Genomic DNA, 21353 nt, shown 5'->3' on the forward strand with positions numbered 1-21353 from the left:
CAGGTGGCTGGGCATGGTGGAGCAACTGCTCCCACCGTGTTCTCATCCACATTTCCAAGTGAGGAGTGGAGAGGACCTGGAGAACCACAGATAGTCAGAAGGGACTTACGCCACTAAACAACATTCCTCCTCTGTTTCTGGGAGGCCCCAACTCTTCCTCCTCCACAGGTAAGATAGTGCAATTAGCCCAGCTAGCATCACAGCGGCAGGAGGATCCTGACACGCAGGCGTCGCCCTCATCCTCCTGCTTGCAGCCAAGGATCAGTGGTAAGTTGGCTGCTCCATGCTGCGGACGTGCCATGTCATCCTTGTTCTAACTTCTCCTCACTTGCTGGTGGAGATGAGAACGCTGAGGATGCAGCTGTAAACGCTACGCTAAGGTGTGGAAAATCGCTATGAAATTCACTTGCAAGCGATCCGAGATGAGGCTCTGAATGTACCCTTAATTAGACAAGTCCATCATATGAAGTGCCTTCATAGTTCTGATGTCTCCTAGAAAACTACATAAATTAAGAAAAAACATTAAATGAAAAGGTGTGTCCAAACCTTTGACTGGAAGATGAATACAATAAATAAAATATAATTGTTAACAGGCATGGTTTAATTTCTTACCGTTTAATTCCACAAAAAAAAAAAATAATGGAGGGATAATGACACATTTTAAGTCATGGATTTTTGAAATATAAAATGTATTTAATGCACGGATCTATTAGTGTCAAACACTTTTGCACATAATGATATGAATAATTTATTAATTCACATTTTACAGCCCACAATGAAATATTCATCCCACTTGATCAATTAAAAATGACTATTCAACTAAAAAAATCCTTCCACCTGTGAAAAAAAAAAGAATTATGCATCACAGTCTCTTTACGGTTTCAGCCTCACTGCCTCTCCTTCCAAGTGAGTTATTAATATGATTCTTTAAAATCTAGTCTTATCTGTACTTTTGGTCTCCATGTTCCTTCATTGTAGAAGAGTACCCAATCACCAGGTCCCTATCTGTCCACTGCTAAATACAAGTTCAGTAGTTCATGCTGGACACATTTTTTTTCCAGGTCTAAGAACCTAGACCTAGAGAAAGTCCTTTGGCTCAGTGTCCTCTAGCCTCCTCCTACCTACTGAGCTTAGTCTCCTGGGGGTCTCGCACCATTAAAAGCACATCAGTCCTGCTCCTTTAAAGGTTTCACTGGGCCTGGATTTCAGTGAAAAGCATATAGGAGAAGCAGAATGGTACAAACACCAATCACCGAGCCAAGGATGAGAGAGTCTCGTCGCTTCCGCAGGTTGATTCGCTGGATGAGATTGTTAATGGTAGGGAAACGGTCTATGAGAGTTAGATGTCAAGGAAATTCACATATATTTGCATACCTGAATTTCTTTTATGTGATTAGAAATAAACTATAGAAACAATGTTAGTTTAAAAGCTAAATCCAGTGAACAAAATCACAAAATCAACCCTTATCACAATTATTGGTGTTTAGATTCACCGTTTACCTTCACCCAGCTCTCAATCCGCGTGCTTTCTTCAAATTCCACTCCCTACACATGCACTGACTGTATGCAGAACAAAGGATACTGGCCAGTGTGTTGACTCTGCTCTGTATGGATTTCAGCATGCTCCTTTGGGAGGTCATGTTCTCCTTGGTCGCCATGGCGATACTAAAAAGACAAAGCAAAATTAGTTGAGAGGTGACAATACTACATGTACTAAAAGATCCCGTTTCCAAGAGGTGAAGAACTGTCAAATGGGACGATAAAATCAGTGCATTTGGAAAATATTCAGGCTTGTTTTCTTTTTCAATATGCTAAGATAAATATAACCCTCTTCAAACTGTACACAGTAATGCATCAAGATAGTGAAACCAGTGAAATATCACATTGACATTGTGTCCAGACCATTTGCTTTGATACTTCAAATTGAATGTGCCTCCTTTTATTTAGACTATTTTTCTACACTTTGACACATGCATTAAATTCAAATGACAGGATGATTTTTAAAAAAAAGCCAACAACAGTATTTCTGCACAAAGAAAATAAAGAAAATAAAACCTAAAGACAAATTTAATGGTGCTTAGTAATAGCCTGGCCAGCTTTGGGGCGTTTTTCCACTGGGACCTGTATAACAAGTATTAAATCCAATCACCTGAACAATGAAATTGTGCCATAATATTCTGACAGAAGATCAATAACATCTACAACCTCCACACATCAATCTATCCAACAATGGAGGCTACAAGCATTGTTCCCAACTACATTCACAGTCAAGACAAGCTCAGAGAGACATCTAAGCACTGAAATATATAGAAATGCTATATAGCATACAGTATTTTAAGGCAAAAGAGGAACATAGAGGGACATATATTTAATTTAAAATCTACTTTAACTATTTAACTATTAATTACGTACGACACAAATGGGTCAATCTGCCAAGCAAATAATTCATGCACATTTAGGAATATGAATATTCTCCTGCATGGATTACATTGCATGTCAAACTGCGGACTGTATGTAAATGCCAAGGAGGGGGCATCACTCTTTCACATTGTCCTTTAGGTTTTGGAGGATGATTTCAGTTTGCTGTGTGAGAACAGCCTGGGCTTTTAGAGGGAGGGTATAGAATAGCTGTGTTATTCTATCTTCTTGTTCTTGTTCTTAAACTGGGGCCTCAGCAACTTTCAGGGCAAGAAAGTACAGCTGTGCAGTTGGCAAGAAAAGTTTAAGGCTCTATCTCTGCCTTCTGTGGCATCTGTTACACACAGTAATCGATAGGAGGTGCCAAGCAGACGTATGGGTCCGTCCCTCCTACAAAGAGAGATACTGAATCACACACACTTTTCCTTATTAGTTAATTAATCTGCACCTTAAGATGTCCTGAGGCTATCTAGACATTTAAGATGTTTAGATCCTGTTTACATCCTGACAAATAATGGATGTTAAAGTGGATTTTCTATATTTAAAATATCTGATTAATTGGATAATATCAGTATTTTAACATAAACACTAAATAAGTGTTGATATAACTATATAGCCAAGACAGGTTACAGTCTCAATCCTAGTCCATCCTACTGTTTCTTGTTGTATATCAATTGTCACCAATACTGATACATGTGATCTATTCAATCTTAACCTCTTCTGTGAAGTGAGGTCAGATGTTGATGTGCCACAGCAAAGAAAACAAGGAAAACACCATATTCCTGCTGTCAATGCACTGTGCTGTAAACTTTATGTTGAGTTGATTTGCTCAGCAGACAATTAGTACAACGGTTGTTTTCTTCACTGATTATGTAACACTTGAAAAGCAGCGTGGCGTCAGTGTCCACAGGGCACAAACTACTCCCACTCATCCCAGAGAGACAGAGGCCCCAGAAGAGGCAGGACAAAACAAAGTTATCGAAATCAACACGGTTGTTTTGCTGACTGTTGATGCGGCTCTTTGTGTGCATGGTTTCTGGATGATTGTTTAGTTATTACAGGTAGAAGGTTGACAGGTTTTTCTATCACAGCCCCCCCCCCCCCCCCCCCAAAAAAAAAGTAGACTGTGAAAGGACGTTTCATGTGAAGTCAGAAACCTGCAGTGTCTAAGTTTGAGTGTGTGATAGGTGGGGTGTGTGGGTGCTGGTGAGGTCATGGCATCTCCTGCGGTTGGAGTTTGCTGAGGGGACGGTCCGCAGTCTTGGCCTGGATCTGTGTTTTGGGATCATGTTCTCCTCAGTCAGGAAGAAACTCTTTGCTGACTTCAGCAACCCAGACAAGCCTTTATCGCAATATTAACCAGCTCATGAAAATCAGAGCTGGAGGATGAAGATTATTTCCACACACTCTATGTGATCAGTAAGGGATTTTATTTACATAATATAAAACAACAAATAAGACAACAACATTGTAGGGATCCTAGTTCCAATTGGAAAGAGCTAAAGGGAAAAGGCAACGTTTGGGAGGAGATCAGGGGAAAGAAGGACCGGTAGAGATGGATTACACACTTGAGCAAGTCTCATGTAATGCACAGATTATTTTAGACAGTTAAAGACGCTCCAAGCCCTCGATGTGTATAATCCTTTTAGCATTTAGAAATGTTTATTGATACAAACTCAAGGTCCAAAACATTACACATAAAAACACTGAGGTGGAAAAGCCAATGGTAATCCCTTAGGACATTTATGGGGAGGAAAATAAATCATGTTAGCGGGATTGCAAATGACATGATTGTGAGCGAGTATACAATAATACATTGATTTGATTTTAGATTTGGATGAATCCTAGAATTCAAACTAACTTTAGTATAACGACGTGATGAATTTGTTAGCTCTTGCTATGGCAGGCTAGCTTGTCATTCCTATAACAACCCAGTGAACACAGCTGTACACAAATATTTATGATCACTAGCCGAAACATAATACTGCATTATGTCATTATCCTGAGCCACCTGCATTAACCTACAGATGGTCATTGTTTACAGAAAACAGATTTATGGTTTGATATGACCAGGACACGATTTGTGCCCCATTTCCTTTACATGTTCTTATATTGAAATCGCACTGTAGGACTACAGAGGGTAAAAAAAGAAATGTATTCACTCATCTTGGTAGCTAATGAAGAATGAGGAACAATAAATGAGAAGCAATTTACTCCATGTACCCAGCCCAACCTCAATAGGAGCCACAGGGCTCGACATACCTAAGCTATGTTAGATACGATGTTGCATTTTTTGAGTGGGGTTTGGCAGGTTAATAAGACAATGAGAGAGGGGCTGATGGCTGTCACATATTAATATATGTCCTCCAATAAGTGTGAGCCAAGGCAGGTCTTACCTTATTGTGTCATCCATCAATCTGTCCGAACTGTAGACATGAGAGGGAGAGGGGGAGGAGAGGTAGTTAGTTACTGTTCTGAGGCAGTGGGGCAAAACACGGACTAGCATTTTACAACATGGCAGTGACAGTTAGGAAATTTAGATCTGGAGTGATGAATACTGAACTAACTGGTACTGGTGGTGCAAGTGACAGCGGCCATCAAAATGATTTATGCAACACAAACACACATTGTTCCCTCTCCTAAATCCCATTCGTACTTGAAAATAACATTAACTATACTACACATGAAAGATGCATTTGAGATCTAACCAGATTGCACTTGTTGTACCTTCAAAAGTGGCCAGTGAGTGTGTTTCAACTTTCCCAATGTGTAATATGCAGGCACAAGCGCAAGGGAATTTTAGGTTTCAGTGAAGCTCCTGCATTAAATATTAAATATTGGTCTTTTCCTCATGGGTTTAATGAGACTAAGTAGACCCAGAGAGGAATCCACCTCAGAGACATAGAGCTTAACCTTCTGCTTAACCATCAGGGAAAGAGGGAGTGTCAGATGTTTGCTCTAGACCAACAGGGAATCCTGGAAGAGAAACACACCCACGCACCCACACACACAAAAACAGTTTTGTGTCTCGGGTTGCTCATAAACAACAATGCTCTCAGCAGTTTATGTCCAAATTGGAATCAATTTATGATAATGTTCCTGAGAAATAAAGCGAACCAAAACACAAAACTGCTGGGATTGTATTTCATGGTTCAATGTCCATTCAATAGTTCCACATTACCGTTGAAATACTCTTATTGTTATCCCACACAAATTACAAGAACATAAAACTCATACCAAACCGCAGCCATCTCAAAACCTTTACCTAAAGGGTCACTTTACACCATCTCAAAGCTCATTTTTAATATCACACCTCATTACGTTTCCTGGTTTGTTGACCAACCATAGTGCTGAAGCTGAGAAGCAGCATAATTCTGCGTCTGTCGTGTATCTCTTCTTTTGGACAATTGGAGACAATTAATGTACATTAATTTACATGCCCATTTCATAAGTCATGTAAATGTACCAGATTTAGCTATTGAAGCTAATGTTCACCTGCAGTCCCTGGCAGGCTGATGTTACTTACTTCACTCTACCTTCAAGAAAAAGCCTCTTTAAATCCTCTCTTTAAATCACATCGAAAGATGTCGGCAAACATTCTTTCATTTGTTTGTTGACATGTTAAACATACAGAGAAAGATGGATGAGTGAGAAAGTCTTGTATGACTCCTCTCGAGTGGTTTGCTTTGTAAGAAGGAGGGAAACATAAATACCACACTTGCATATACACATGAACTTTGAGCAAGTGTTTTTGATAAGACCATTTTTTTTTTTTTTAAATCCGACTGCGGGACAGCATGTAGAGGACAGCTGTCCCATATGACTGTCCCCACATTTCTACAGTTGGGTATTGTTTGTTACTGTTGCTTAACTGATTCAAAACAGTGCTGGTGCTTTGCAGGTGCCTAAACCGGGACTTTTTTTGGTGGCGGACAAATTAGAAAATGGCCTTAATAAACACAATTTGGTCAGGTAGATACTGGGATGGAATGGGAAGTTAATCAGTTGTTGGGACTATTAGTAATAACACTTAACAGATTTTTTGTCATTGATTGCAGTCATAAAAAAAAAAAATTCTACTCCACTTACTACCTAATTTGTGGTACATATATTATCACAAAGCAGTGGCAGCAGCAAGTTTTTGGTCAAGATGTTTCATGAATGCATCTTGAAGTAGCTTGTCTAAGCTCAATATACCTAAGATGCTGCAGAAGTGATTACATTTACTTGGGTCTTTGAATCCATCTCGTTGGCTGCCCCTCTTAGTGCAACACCCTTAATTATTAGACAGGAAAAAAAATGAAAAGATGCCACCAACTATGTCAATTTCTCAGGTCTTAAACCAACTGACCTGGAAAGATATTTTTTCTATAAGGCACATAAGAGCAAACAATGCCTTAAACATGAAGCAGAATGTGGTTACATGAAGACCAGACAGGTTAAAATAAATGTTAAAATAACGCAGTAGCAGACAGGATAACAGAGAAAAGTAAACCTTTAACTATTTATTGTTCAGCTTTTAAAACGTGAGCTGAGAAGCAAGAGAGAGTGTCTGTGTGTGAGCCAAGGTGAGCGTTGATTCATGGAGATTTATATGCAGGGTAGGGACGGGAGAAAGATTTATGTTTTGTTCTCCCCATCATCAAGCTGCAGCAGTAGTGGTAAGATATCTCGGGCAATCACATTCATGTATATGCGAACGTGTGGGCTCCTGCTGTTTACCCTAGCCAATAGAGTTTTGCTGCAGTCATTAAATTGCTAATTAGCTCCAGGCTAATTGCCTCCCCCAATATGATGAATACACCAATCCTGTCAACATGAAGAACTACTGAAAGTAAATTACAGAAGGAACTTCAATTGAGGCTTTGACCTATGCTGTTAAAGAGAAATAAATATAGACCAAAAAAAAACATTACATTTAAGGAAATAATCTACTGTAAGGTGTAAATTTCCCACATTGCATTGTGTCAAAACACATCCTATTTGACAGGAAGTCCTTAACAGGGTGACCACTACCATTAGAGCTGGTCCAGCATGAACTTTTAATGGTCTTGCCCCTCCCTCCCTCTAGTTTATTCATGAACATGGACCTTTATGACCTAAGAGATGGAAACATAGACACTGGGATGTAAAAAAGACACAGAGCTATGGAGAAAGTCACATAAAAACTTACAGCCACTAATAGTTAAACAAGTGTCAAATTATTTCAACAAATCCATTATTTGATTTGAATCGTTATTGCCAATTTTGTATGTAGCCACTTAGACACCTAATATACAGGAAGTTCTATAAACCACAGTCTTCCTCAATCCTCACTACCGGCAAATACTAGAGAGGGAGCTGTTTTCAAATGAATCCAATCATCCATCTTCGCAAAAGTGATTTGTTTTAGAGGCGATCAGTCTGTCAATATTTATAGACTGGAACACAAACACCATTGCTAAATGTGTGTTGATCATAGTTTACATTGGCTCCCCAAAACATGGTCAAAAGTCTTTCACAAGCTGAGCTGCAAAACTCCATGCAATTTTAATGGAGAGAAAATTGATTAGAGGGAGAAAAAAAAGATAGAAAGCATTTTTAACTCAAATATCTCATCTTTATCAAACATTGCACTGGCAACTAACGCATTTTAGCCCTTTCCTGTTTTATGTCTCTAATAGAATCAAGCATAACTTGATCTTCATCTCCAATTGCCTCCATCCCCCTCCCAGTTGTGTCATTGTTCTGGGGAAGCCCTATAAATATGGGTAGTGGTTTATTAAGATAATTTCATTATCAATATCCTGATCAATTGTGCTGATTGGAGCTAGAGCTTAACTGCTGGAAATGCAGCTGGTAGTAACAACAAACGGAGGTGGCAGTGATGCATCATTGTCAAGCAAGGTGCGCATTTAAATCAGTATATTCTGGTCACTTAGAATTATTGGCCATGAAGCATATTTGGATCTTCAAATATAGCATTAGGATTACTGGATTATACAAATTCCCTTTTGTTTTTTTGTTTTTTTACATATCTTGTGCATATTGGATGATTATTTTGTTGGAACACACTGAACACATCCGATTCCTGCATATGAAAATCCTGTGAGCTAGAGGAGCACAAATGTCTTATATAACTTGAATAACCGGGTTGTCTCCAACGCTGAGCTGTTAGGATCTGTAGAGAAAGTGGATTTAAAGTTAAGTAATTTGATCCTGTGCACACAAGACAATTGCTCAATGGATAGATAGTGCTTCATCTGAGAGATCAGAGGCTGACGTGATAATCACTTGTGTGCACAAGATGGAACAAATAACACTTTGTGGGACTTAATGCGGTCCGTAAGATTATTTCTATTGGACATGATGGATTCTTTTATTTTACAGGTTTATGTAGTCGAGTTCACTCACTGTACAGGACAAGAGGCACTCTCCAAACAGCTTTAAGAAACACATACCAGGTTAGACCTGGCAAATGTTGCTTTTGAATTTTATGAGTGGTATGTCCGGACCATTATTAGTGTGTTTCTTTTTTTAAATTGAAGCAAACGTTAATCCACAGAGAAAGTTAATCAGACTGCTTTACTTTTTTATACTTGCAAGTATACTTTTACCAGGATCCTTTAACCTAGACAATGTTAAAAGTTCTTCTTCAGAGGTTTGGTTTGTTTTTGTGGCGCATGTGAATAACCTGCTGATATCCAATTTCACCTTCCACATAGGGTGCCTATCACACGCAGGTATACACATACATATTTCACAAACTTTGCTACCTCGTGCTGTTCTGCAGTACTTGAGAGTCAGCCAAATGATGGAAGGACACTAATTAGGTTGCTGGCAGATCATGGTTTTTACCAACTGAGTCAGTATGCCTAACTTTAAGATGCAAAGTCATACAACTGAAGCCCTATAAAGGTGTGCTTTATAAGACCCCTAATATATACATGCTCATGCTTGAGTCTAAATCTGTTCCTTCTTGAACAAAGCATTAGGCAAAGCACACAGAGGGTTTATTATAACCAGCCAGGAAAGCACTCAAATACAGTCTACTCCACTTTCTCTATCCTGAATTATACATCAAATTCTAGATAAATGGCTGCAACATAATGAAAACGTCTCATCTGTTAGAAAGTAAAAGCATTCAGAGATAAAGTACCAAGGAGTGCGAGTGCTTAAGAAGCAGGCCTCAGCAATAGCAATGATTTCCTAATGTTATTCCCAATGACTGTGCCGCATCATCAGGATGAATTCAAGATGAATCATTAAGCCGGATTATTATCAAGTTCAAATACTTCAAATATGGCAAAAAGACATGAACAGGAATCTTACTTTCTCAGATGATCGTGCTCCTTCAGAAACAGCTCTGTTCTTCTGTTGTTGACCCCAGAGCCACTCTTGTACGTCCTGAAAGGAACATTAAAATGCTTTTGTAAAAACAACAGGATCTCAAAAGAGCAATGTCAGACATATTTTTTGATTAATGTGACAAATATTCAGAACAATAAGATAACGGCAATTTATTTTTTAACGGATAATGACATTGTCAAAATATTGTATCTGTGAGAATCTGAATCATTTTGTCAGATAAATAACTAATGGAATCATCACCCATTTATTGAAACTTGAAACACAAATGAAGATGGAATTTGGGGTATTTTGCAGCAACTAATCTCACCTAAAGCCAGAAGTCATGAAGTTTCTTCTGCATAGACAGTTCTAGTTCTAGTGAAGTATCAGACGGCGCCAATGTCACTACAATCCCTGTACCTATGTTTCAGTAAAAGCCTTCTTGTGGTTCACCAGCAGAAAGCTTTTAGGAAAAATTCATTTTGCATAAGCAATAACTTAACACAGCAAACAGAGCACCAGTGTGATTGCCAATTTGCCATAGAAGAAAACCTCAAAAACAACTCAAGCAAGAAGAAGATGGTAGAAGCAGGGGAAGCGCAGCTTCTACCACAATTTGGAGCAGAACAAAGCAAAGCTTATTTCTATAGTAATAATAAGCTTAAGCTTACAGCAAAAACAGTAGTAGCAGGAGTAAAAATGCCTAGAATCACAGCTCAGCATGCCACAGCCTGGCAAATGTCACGGCTGACTGCCTCCTGTTCAGCTGTCAACAAACAGGGTTAGGCTTATTTACACTATAATCCTCCATCAAACTCACACCCATCATTGTCCTTCTCTATCTATTCTTTGGTGTTTTATGGCACTTGGCATCTGTAATGTTGCATTACTTACTGCCGTCTTCTCTGCTAAGCTATCACCTTCTCCTCACTACTACAACTACACATTTCCAACTGAAGAATTAAAACATAAATTATATATGTGCAAAACACGGGGGCAGTCATTAAATCATTGAAGAATCACTGAATTATCAATGACTCAGTTTAGGAGTATTATCAAATTCTTTCGAATTTTGTGAATGGGCAGCTATTGAAAATGGTTCAAAATTAGTTGGTCATTGATAAACCATTTATTTCTTTCAGCATTATCTATGTACTGTAAGAGAGCTTCAGCTCCATCTTCAAACTGAAAACAACAGTACAGTACAATCCCAGATTAATACAAGAGCACTGAGCTATTTGGAAGCAAAGCAGTCAAAGATAATGGACGGCTTGTTATACCACTTCCAGACTAAACACATCACCGCCACCCATTCTCTTAGGCTTCATGCAACTCTGGCTTTCAGCATCCGCAAACAGCTGACTCTCACTTCTCTCCTGCGTTTCTGGTCATTTAACAGCCCCACCCTACAGATAAAAGGCAGGAGAAGGAGGGGGGGGGGACCTGTGTAACATGAGTCTGCACACATATATACAGTACCATAAACATCCTACCCCACCCAGCTAAGCAGTCCAAGAGCAAATGTGCCTACTTCATCCCCACTGCACCGTCCAAATCCACTGAATGGAAATACTATATTCAGTGCACACACAGCACACTCCACAGCGGCTGCTCTCAGCCCTGACTGGCTGCCTCGCCGACAGGGCTGATGCCTTTCTGTAGGTGCTGGAATTGCCTGTTCTGACAGGCAGCTCCCTCTCTACATTAAAGCATTTTAAAAGGGCACAAATGTAAATCACAGTAAGGCTGTCATTTTTGTTGCCGACATTTAAAATCAAAGCACGAGCAGAGGGAGCGTTAGGTCTGACATCAGCTCTTCTCCATGCTGTTGTTGTGAATGGACCAGCTGTGAAAAGGGAAATGTATGTGTACATGCATACATGTGAAGGCGTTTTGTTTTTGTGTCCACAGTCTGCATGCAGCCACTGATTCGATTAAATATCACACTGCTCATTTAGGTGTTTGTACAAATCAAAGGATGTGCACTATTTCTTTTAATTAGAATTACTATGGATTTTTTTTTGGTGCATGCATTGTAAACTTGAATAAGCACCAAAAGAAAAAATCTACAGTGAACAGCATCCTGACCAGGTCTACTCTAAGCTCTAGCCCAAGATCTCTACTGCCCTCTACCTGACAAAGAGGACAAAACATTCAGTGGCAGCAGACACATCCACCACAGTGGCAAGTAATTCTGCAATTCCACTTGTCATTGACCCCTTATCCGGATTACATTACATTACATTTGTATTATTTTTGCTGCTGTTGTGCTTGAATGTTGGTTTGATTAAACAAACAGTGATGGGTCACTGGAAGATTTGGGTAAAATGTCTACATTACAATTTTTGCCATTTTTGCAATATTATTATTATTACATATTGCTAATTAATATTATTACATTTAATACTTAATTAATTGTTGATTTATCATATCTTTATTTTACCAGGATGATCCCATTGAGCTTGCAAATCTCTTTTCCAAGGGCTTCCTTACTAGATTTGGAAAATTGCAATTCAAATGTCTGCGATGGAACATTACTTCATAAGATACAATTTTAAAAATAATAAATACTGTACTCTAATGCAAGGATGAAAACCTAATGAATTAACATGTATGCACTGCATTTCTAAATTGGCATAGAACATAGAACAATCCAAAGTAGAATGATTCAGCTGCAGCCTCTACGATTTGCCAACTGTGTTGCTACAAATTGCAATTATGATTTGAAAACAATGAATTGCTGAGCCCTGGTCTATGCCTTTATAATTCGTATAAATTAAAAGTCATTATGCACATTTATTCATCAACTGTTGCGAGAAAACATGAATAAAACCGAGATAATTGATCTTCTCTGTGCACGACTCTGAAACTCATCGTCATCTTCCCACATGAAAGGTCAATGAGACAGTTAAAGACTTTTCAAAACAAATCATTTCACCTCAACTCATTGCACTTTGCCATAACAGCAGCAATTGTTAATCCCCCCACGTTGAGTTCAGACGGCTCCTGCACAAGCAGCCCCCGAGCACATTAGTCATCATTAGCCTGAGCACCGGGTCAACAACACAGACTCATTTCTATGCATTAGATTCATCAGCACCGAGCCTATTAGAGGGGTCAGTGAAACTCCTTAGCAGTGTAATTTAAAAAGAAGATCGAGTGAACTGTTGCATGTAGTGCTGACCTCATGGGATGTTGCCAAGTAGCTTTATAGTTAATTTTGCACCGGTGCAGTGTAACGTAATTAGGGCTACTCCTAATGATTATTTTCATGAACTATTATCTGTCGATTTCTGTCCACAAACTAAGATTATTACATTTTAATGATTTCCTTATATTTACATTTAAGAAACTGGACAATCAGAGAACTTGTTTTCATTGTTAAAAAATTATTATCAAATTTTTTTTTCGATTAAGTGAGTCATTGCAGCCCCAGACTCAATTTACAATTGAATAATAGCGGCTTGGTAGGGCATTTACAAAAGTGTTTTATTATTATTATGATTATTATTATTGTTGTTGTTTTTAGATATAAGGTTGACTCTTCTGTTTAACATCTATATGCTGCCACTGGCTCAGATAATGAAAAGCAACAAAATATGTTACCATAGCTACAGAGACGACACACACATTTACATAACACTATCACTAGGAGATTATAGCCCAATACAAGCACTGAGTAGATGCATTGAGCAAATCAATGATTGGATGGAGCAGAATTTTCTCCAATTAAACAAAGAAAAAACTGAAATTATCGTTTTTGGAGCCAAGGAGGAACGATTAAAAGTTAGTACCCAGCTTCAAATGGTCATACTAAAAACCACAAAACAAGCCAGAAACTTAGGTGTTGTCATGGACTCAGACCTAAACTTCAACAGTCACATTAAAACTTACACATAAAACACATAAAAATCTTCTACTTAATGTTTTCCATATACATTTTACCTGCTTGTTTTTAGTGTTTGATTTTATATCTGATTTGATAAATGTCTCTTTTCTATGCTTTTTAATGTTTTATTTTAAAGCACTTTGAATTACCTTGTTGTTGAAATGTGCTATACAAATAAACTTTACCTGCCTTGCACACATTTCCAGTAGTGTCTTAATGCTGTGAAACATTCATATATACTCAACATTATTATTTCAGTCTCATTAATCATAATAAAAGAGATGGTCTGATGCTAAAAACGTCACTGTCGCACCAGGAAGAGGAATTTTCATTCAGACTCATTCATTCCGCCATTAACCCAACATTAGTGAATTACTATCATTATTAATTGTGAAAGAAATACAGTCACTATTTTGAGGTCACAATGACCTTGGCCACCAAATTTTAATCAGTTCCTCCTAGAATCCGATTCAATGTTGGTGCAAAGCCTGAATACTTTCTCAACACAGTTCCCGAAATACAGAATTTACAAGAACAAGAAGACCAGAATATACAATGAAATCAGCCAAAACTGATCTTTTATCAATACACCAAAAATTCAGGTGTTTTTATCTACAAAAATGTGCATAAAATGAAGCTGGTTAACACACCTAATACTAGTAGTAATTTAAGACAGGGACAATAGTCACTTAAGTGGCAGTGTACAGTATCCTCTAAATCTGGCATATGCTAATTCTTCCATGACCACATATGATTACGAGTATGATTTTAACCTGTAAAAAAACCCTATACAATGAGAGAAAACTAATCAAAGAACAATACAACTGACAACATATAATGAAACAGGCATGCCAGGGGCTTAACGCTATTTTAGCATTACAACACAAGGCCCTGATAACAAAGAATAACTGTATCTGAGGCCCATAGAATATGCATGCCAGCATGAGGCAGCTGTAAACTATCTGCATACAAGATGGATGAGTTCATGAGGTAAATCAATAGGAATCCTGCAGTGCTCACCGTATACTCACCACTGCATCTTACAGATCAATAAGCCATAAAAAACGACAAGAGTCATGGTCTGGGGAGCCTCCATCTTACTTCAATACACTGACTCACAACTGAGCCAATCTTAGGAAAGGACACACTTTCTCAATACAAGGCCAGGGAGGCAATGAATCGTCTTAAGGTTTTAATGGCCAACATTTTTCAAGAGCGTGCCAAGTGGAAGTCAAGGTTCAACTATTGGAATAAGGAATAAGGGCTACAACATAGGAGAACCATGAATGATTGTTTGTGCTTTTTATTTCTCCATGGCCACTCACAATGTTTTCCCTGCCTTTGTAAGATTTAGGTACCGTGCCTCAGCACTTTTGTGCAGTGCCAGAACAGAAAGACTTGCTGAGAGTTTTGAAGGGCTGTGGGGGGAGACGACACTATTATTGTCCCAAATAAAAGACACTTTTTTTTCCTCAATTATCTTCAAATATTTTAAGTTTTTAAAAATGGTTGTGTTTTATCAAAGTTTGAATGAGTGTCATGCCCGTGCTCTATGTTTCTGAATGGAGCAACTAGCAGGGCAACTACAGTCTTACAGAGAGTTTTCCCAATTTGTTGAATCCATAGTGTTGCTTGGCGAGATAATATTTTAGCAAGTTTTTCGGGGCCTGTGTTTGGTTAGTCCAGTTTAGCCTGTTGCAGCAAGGTCACAGCATCTTGCTACGCCTTACCGCAGAAAACCAGAAAATGGAAAATATGACAGCCAAGACACAACCGCACAGCGACAAATGAGCGAGAGAGAGGAAATTCAGGTGACCAGTGGCAAATGTGAGCTGCCAAAATGCATCCACCTAAACACAAGTGTTGGTAAGCATTGATGCCGTTACACTGCCAAATGGTTATAGTATAGTATAGTATAGACAAAGAAACTGTTTAATTCATGAAAACGTGTCTTGCTCTTCTTTGTGCTAATGTCAGAGTGAAAACAGCCTGTATTGTGTTGCCATCATGTAATGATGAGACCACTGTCAAACACAAGCAATGACATCACATGACACCGACCAGAGGTCGACCAATTTGGGTTTTTCTATTGCCGATGCCGACGTAAGGAAATAAGGGTTAGCCGATGGCTGATATATGCTGACGTTTTTTTTGGCCGATAATTGAACGTTTCTCCCTCTGTTTGCATGATAAAATGTCACACGAACGCATATTACAACAATTACACTCTAATTTTGAGGGTAAAACACATTTATGGCTAAGTGCATGATGCTATACTGTAATAGTAACAGTGTACATACAAGAACCAAAACCTTTCACTGAAATGTTTTGGTTGTTAACTGACAGACTGCTTACAAACCAAATAAACACAATCTGGTGATCGCTAAAAAATTTATAAAATAAATTTGTGTTACACAGCCTTGTATGCTAATGCAGATGCAAGGCGTACACGGTGCTCGCTACAGAGCAGTGGTACCTCGGCATGTCCTGTTCAAACACTGGCTCAGAACTTGAAATAAAACATTTTCTGCACCATGGAATACAGTTTTAAAAACATTTGAGGCGCGAAATTTGTCACAGTGTCACAATGCCCGACACAGAGCAGCATTGCCTCTGCCTGTTGAAATTAACTGCTGGCTCTGGCTCAGGAACTGATTTTTCGACAATGATAAGACTATCGAATAGTGTTTTTGCATGGAATGCCCATCCCTAAATTTAAATTTCTCCCAGGATTATTCAAGACTTTTCCATAACCCATGCCGAAAATTGTGACTAAGACACGACAAAGACCATAATGTGACAGAACCAAAACTGTGACATATGCTGGTGTGAGGTACTTACTCAATATCTTTCCTGACAGATCCAAGTAGGTCTTCTCTCTCCCGTATGGCCAAAAAGTTGCTTTTGGTTTTGTGGAATTCATGTGTGTAATCCTACGAGGAGAAACAATTTTTTTTTTTTTTTTTTAAATGAAGAAAAAACCAAGAGCTGGAAAAAACACATGCTCCGAAAATAAATAAATAATATAGAAGAGGTAATAAACACAATGCTTTTATAAAAATATATAAAATACAACACATGCATGTAATTAAAAATCAAGCGGGGAAGAACATTTCAGAGGGCAAACCTGTAAGATGTCTCTATGTCTCTGAAGTGTGTGCATGAGAGCAGCATTGAGAGAAGCTGCTCCTGGTGCATTGGTGTATTCAGCCATCTTGTCATTTACTGCAGTCAACTGGCAGAGAGATGGACATGGAATGGACGAACGCACAGATAAAAAAAAACACAACAATAAAGCCTTTAGAATGGTAAAAGAAATAAAGAAATAAAGCAAAGCATTTTTTATTGTACACTTGACACATTTACACACAAATGTACATTTTAAACGCTTTTGTATTTTTCTGTGGTGAAAATTGCACAACAATTAAAAGGTTCTTCTCTTCTACTACTATACTATAATGTAACATTTGAGTCTACATTCAAGTTGAACTGTTTGCAGAGTCTGCCACTGAATTGCCCCAAGAGTAATTAGATTTTTTTTTTTTTTTAATTACATTTAATCATTCAAGGGTCCAGTGCTTGCTAATCAAATGAAGACATTTGCCTCCACCGTCTGCTGACCGTCTGTCCAATCATCAACTCCAATGCACCGGCATTAAAAATGCATTTAACTGAGGGGAAGGCGTCATAAGCATGAAAATACTGCGCCATGGTCTCCTGCCAACTCCTAATTTTAAGACCAACACACCCACGGGTGCACTGATGAGCGTTTGCTATCAGCACCGGTTAGAAATTAGAAATGACAATTGCGCTGTGGTTTGCACTGGGCCTAAGATAGGGTCCAAGGAGTCTGCAGTGTGGACTTATTCCCTGTTGAAAGAGGGGCTTGCCTTCCACAGGCCACTGACCCATGAGAGTTTACTTACTTTAGCCAGCAGCTGTTCAATCTCTACCGACATGGTATCAAACATCCTGTCCTGTGTAGAGTTGTTTAGTAGAGGAGTAGTGTCTGACCTTGGGGAGCAAACAGAGCAAAAGATAACATAGTAAAATGCATACTGATTAAAGTTATTTCAGTTCAAAAACATCATATGAAATGGATGCTTATGTGAACAATTAAGTGAAGGATTTTCTTTGATTTTATAATAATTCTTCCATTGCTTATCTATTAAAATAATAATTGTATTTATTTATTCTATCAAGTATTGTTGTAAATTGTCCACCTGTTGCCACTGAACATCACTTTAAATGACATAAACCGACAATGATTTTTCTGTTTACTATGCTTTTTTTTTCTATGCTTTATAGCTGCTCGATTATGGAAAAAATTATAATCACGATTATTTGGGTCAATTTCAAATCACGGTTATTTCAAACGGTTACTGATTGACTTGAATTTATTGCACATAAAAAAGTGGCTTTAAAAACATGACATTTTGAATGAACCGTTTGAATTTACCTTAAAATAACTATAAATTACCATACATTGTACATCTATATTTGTGCCAGATGATGAGCGGGACAGGAAGTCAAACACCATTACAACAATAAATGTGTTATCATGAGAATAAAAGCCCCCATTTTGTAATAATAATTTTGTTTTTCTAAGCGTTTGGGGGCCATAATCAAAACTGAAACACAATTTCAATTAATTGCACAGCCCTACTGCATACAAGATGGTATAGATAGTCATGACATGTTGCTTGACTCCCCTTCTGTCCTGGGACGTTCACTTCATTTATACACACGTCAATTCAATGTGCTGGAAAGCTTCCATTACACCATTACAAATCCAGATTTTTAAAGAACCCCACTATGTTTAAATATCTCACTTCCAGTATAAACGATAACCTATTTTGCCATTAAAACATAGGAAACGAGATCTTACGTTTCTCCTCGACGTCCGTCCCTTGGGCTGCTGTAGCTGGTGCACAGTTTACTGAAGGAGACCAACTTCAGGTCAAGTTCATTCTCCAACTGTCTGGCCTGCTTTCGCAGATCTGTGACACACAAAGGAAAATCATTTCAACAATCAATGAAGTCAAATAATGACATGTATGTATGTAAGTATGACATAAGAGGCAGCAGTAGACCAGCAAAATGTGCTTATTTTCTAAGGAAATGTGAGTAACATTTAATTGTGATATCACAGATATGAGAAGGCCTACATTTTATTAGAACTCCTGGTGAGGGGCTAAAATCTGTTTTCACTTCTGTGCCCTGCCATGTTATCAGTTTATGCACTGTGCAATTACTTAAAGGGACACTGTGTAGTATTTATGGGTTTATATAACCCAAAATCCACTTTTTTATACATATTATGTGCTCCTGCATTGTCTAGTCGCTGTATAATAGTTTTTGTTTCATTTACTTAGTGTTTCAAAAAGTCATGTAAAATAACATGGTCGCGGGCCGCGGTTGCATTGCCACTGTTAGCAGCGGGACGCCTCACCTCACAAACCTCATCTGCTGACATGGAGAAAGACGACGAGGACGACATTTGACCAGCTGCGGATACCGTAGCGCTCAGGGAAGGGAGGGGGTGAGCAGATTTTGTAAATTTCAGCCTCTCCTCTAGATGGCACTATAAACTACTTACTTCACCTTTAAAGGTGCCATATGTAAGAATTTGGCCAAAAGCGGTTACTACATTCAAATTCAAAATACCGGCGTCTTTTACGTTTCGTTTTTTTGACGTAACTGGCAACCCGTGGTTGCTCGGCAGCTGAGACTCTACTGACTGAATGATTGGTAGATGGCGGTAGGTGGCGCCACATGCCAAGACATGATTTCAAAACATAAACATTATTTGCAGTCTGCAAAAGATTTTTTTTAATGCAAATATTTTGGCTGTACTGTTGTTGTTGGTGAGTTCAGTTTGTTATATGAACATTATTCCTGAGTCTCTGTGACATATTAGAAGGATTTTATGGCCAGTTGCTTTAGATTTATTACATAATGCACATTTAACAATAAACAATTGTTATGTGGAGTACTTTATCTAAAACGTTTCTCCAGAAATTGAAAACCCACGTTTAACTAGTTTCAGGAAGACAGTCTTTAATCGTCTCTCTTTCTTTATTTTAGATAATTATAGGTTTCTTGAGATTCTTTAAAGCTAAATCAATAACTACATGTGTTCAGATTTTATGATATACATACAATATCTAAATATTATTTTATTCAACCGCACAGAATAAACCGTGTCCTGGTGAATACCACCCGATAGAACTGTTTCATAAAAGCGTTGATAACAGAGAGGCGACACGGATATCCCCGCCGAGAATAACAACCGACAACTTACACCGACGTGTTAGCCACTGTTAGCTTAGCCAGTCGATGTGGACACGTATGTGTTTAAATTATGAAAGTGTGAGCCAAACGCAGCGGCAGCGACACTGGTAAAATGACTGTTGACCTGACGAATGCCGCTCTGGGTGTTGTTGTAAAACGGTATTCTGTGTCAATCCCGTCAAACGCTGCTCCCTTACCTTCCCAGTAGTTGCTGCTTCCTATCCCTGCCATCTTTGTTGTCCTACGACGTCACCAAGTTCCGTGTCACGTGTCACATGAAGACGCTCCACTCCAAAAAAAAAGACAGTGAAATGTTTTTTGTCGCCCTCTGCTGGGACACTCGGGAAGCACATTGCCCCAGCGACGTGTGTTTTATGAGAGAGCATTAATTAACTTCACTACATGATGCACATTCATGCCTAATTGTTGACACTAACAAGACAACCTTCATTTATAAGGTAATTCAATTTTTATCAGGAAAATGATTGTAATTGATTGGATAGGCAGGGCCGGCCCAAGCCTCCATGGGGCCCTAAGCAAAATTTGATTTTGGGGCCCTCTGTTACTGCCAATAATAATGATTATGGATCATTCACACACCCACTATACTAAAGGTATTCTACTTATTTACTCTGTCACGAATACGAATACTAATTTGTAAAACTAAATGTGAGAACTTTTTGTTGCCTGGAAGCAGACACCAGATTTGCAAACTTACTGAAAAATCTTTCAATTAATATTTGGCAAAATCAGCAACTCCCCATACTGGTGACACAGAGAATCAATACATAAAACCAAACGGTTTATAAATAAAATATTAAGATATTAAGGTCTTAAAATATTAAAAATGTGCACAATCTTTGTGAGGGATTCAAAATACACTCCTGTAATACGAAGATTTGACTTTTATATGTAAAAAAAAAACCCACAGCATTAAATAAAATAAACAAATACTTAGGCTACCGAAACAAGGTCATAAAAATGGTTTATAAATAAAATATAAAGCTAAATAATCACATCTGACAACTATGTAAAAGCTGTGAAAAAGCTTTGGTAAAAATGGGAGAAATTCTAAATAAACTACAGCAATCCAAACTTTAAAAAAAAAATGTTTTTTTAGTTAATTGCTCTTTTGCAGACCGAAAATCATGTTTATGTTTTGAAATCATGTTTTGGCATGTGGCGCCACCTACCGCGATCTACCAATCACTGCAGTCAGTCGACTCTCAGCTGCTGTCACGAAACGTAAAAGACCTCGGTTTTTTGAATTTGAATGTAGTAACCATTTTTGGCCACATTCTGACATATGGCACCTTTAAATGTGTTGTCAGTGTTGACTATGAGTGTAAAGCAAAATATTCTCAAATGTTTAAAAGTAAACAGCACAAGACTTCATTAAAGAAAATAGGGAAGATTTTCTGCA

General features: G+C 38.3%; 1 protein-coding gene across 1 annotated transcript; it reads right to left on the reverse strand.

Annotated features, from left to right (window-relative positions):
• Positions 1 to 735: 735 nt before the first annotated feature.
• gosr1 (golgi SNAP receptor complex member 1) lies at positions 736 to 20167 on the reverse strand. Its single transcript, XM_083887350.1, has 9 exons — positions 20128 to 20167; positions 18525 to 18636; positions 17563 to 17650; positions 16764 to 16871; positions 16478 to 16569; positions 9730 to 9804; positions 4815 to 4844; positions 1583 to 1665; positions 736 to 1330 (listed from the first exon to the last, which is right to left on the reverse strand). The coding sequence occupies exons 1-9, from the start codon at positions 20159 to 20161 to the stop codon at positions 1206 to 1208; spliced, it is 747 nt and encodes a 248-aa protein (XP_083743476.1). The 5' UTR covers positions 20162 to 20167; the 3' UTR covers positions 736 to 1205.
• Between the last annotated feature and the right edge of the window lie 1186 nt (positions 20168 to 21353).

The sequence above is a fragment of the Microchirus variegatus genome (genome assembly GCF_963457635.1).
Source record: "Microchirus variegatus genome assembly, chromosome: 3".
NCBI classification, from domain to species: Eukaryota; Metazoa; Chordata; class Actinopteri; order Pleuronectiformes; family Soleidae; genus Microchirus; species Microchirus variegatus.